At 48.6% G+C, this 1,123-nt stretch overlaps 1 protein-coding gene across 1 annotated transcript; it reads left to right on the top strand.

Moving 5' to 3' along the window:
* Positions 1-346: 346 nt before the first annotated feature.
* GNI_212330 (hypothetical protein) lies at positions 347-1,026 on the top strand (the record flags this gene model as incomplete). The annotated part of the gene is made up of 2 exons (XM_011135531.1): positions 347-938; positions 977-1,026. The coding sequence occupies 2 exons, from the start codon at positions 347-349 to the stop codon at positions 1,024-1,026; spliced, it is 642 nt and encodes a 213-aa protein (XP_011133833.1).
* Between the last annotated feature and the right edge of the window lie 97 nt (positions 1,027-1,123).

The following is a 1,123-nucleotide window of genomic DNA, read 5'->3' as shown; positions in this document are numbered from 1 at the left end:
TAACATGAGGCTGTGGCAAGCTCTCGAAAGACGAGAGGATCCAAGAAACGACTTGGAGGTCTACGCAGCCCGTATCCGGGCCTTGTATAAGGCCAAGTTATCAGCACATCCCAGGAGGCCAGAATCCGGCCGATTTTTATTCTAGGAGACACCGTCTCCCCTCTTAAAGAGTTTTTAATTATTCAATCATCATAATTTTTCTTCTTGAAAAGCAAAGGCATTTTGAACATTGAACTGCACTTACACTTGAACTTGGTTACTATTCCATATGGTTGATACTCGGTCGACAATGGACGTACATAAAGAGGCCCGCACCATTATTCTTGAAGCGAATAAGAGCGGAAACATGGATGTGGTTAGGGTTCAGGCAATCCCGCCTAAGGTATGGGGGGAAGTTTGCACGACCCTCGACTGTCAGAGACTACTTCAATACAACAGGGTGCTACTGACGACATCGTTCATCAAAGAGTTAGAGGCGGTGATCGTGGCTAAGGAGAAGGCTGAACAGCCTGCCTTTACCCATCGCAAGATTCAGGAGGCTGTGCCAGCACAACCCGTACGACCACCAGTCCTCGATTTGACATCTATACAGAGTCAACAACCGATGAACGCGCAGCCCGTATTGGAAGAAGTGTACTACTCCGACAGAAGCTCCGACGGGCATAGACGAGACCGACGACATACGCTGACGACTGACGAGTGGTCCCACATAGACTATATGATGGGCGACCCAGGGCAGATGCTGAGTCAGTTGAAAGGTGTGCGGATGTCGCCCGATAAAGCCTTCGAAGTACGAAACAAGATATTGCGGAAGACACTGGTTGACCCAGAGATTGACGACTCAGACAAGCTGATTACTAGGATCAACCAGTTGATAGACCAGGGACTGATATCACACGACTTATCAGTAAACATATTACTGAGTTGCATAGCGTATGGTAAAGAAGGTACCATGCATCGCATAGAGACCGGGCAGATTCTGAAACCGCTGGGGGTATACAACGTGAGCTCGAGAAAGAGACCTGACGAACGAAAAGCGAAGCCTCAGGCTAAGCAGAACGCTGCTAACGCTACGTATAAGAAAAAGTACCCAGCGAATAGTTCCAACCAGCCCAGACGAGGC

The sequence above is a fragment of the Gregarina niphandrodes genome, assembly GCF_000223845.1.
Source record: "Gregarina niphandrodes unplaced genomic scaffold scaffold00142, whole genome shotgun sequence".
Classification (NCBI taxonomy): Eukaryota; Apicomplexa; class Conoidasida; order Eugregarinorida; family Gregarinidae; genus Gregarina; species Gregarina niphandrodes.
The sequence above is the reverse complement of the archived record's forward strand: the minus strand, read 5'-3'. Positions and strand labels throughout refer to the sequence as shown.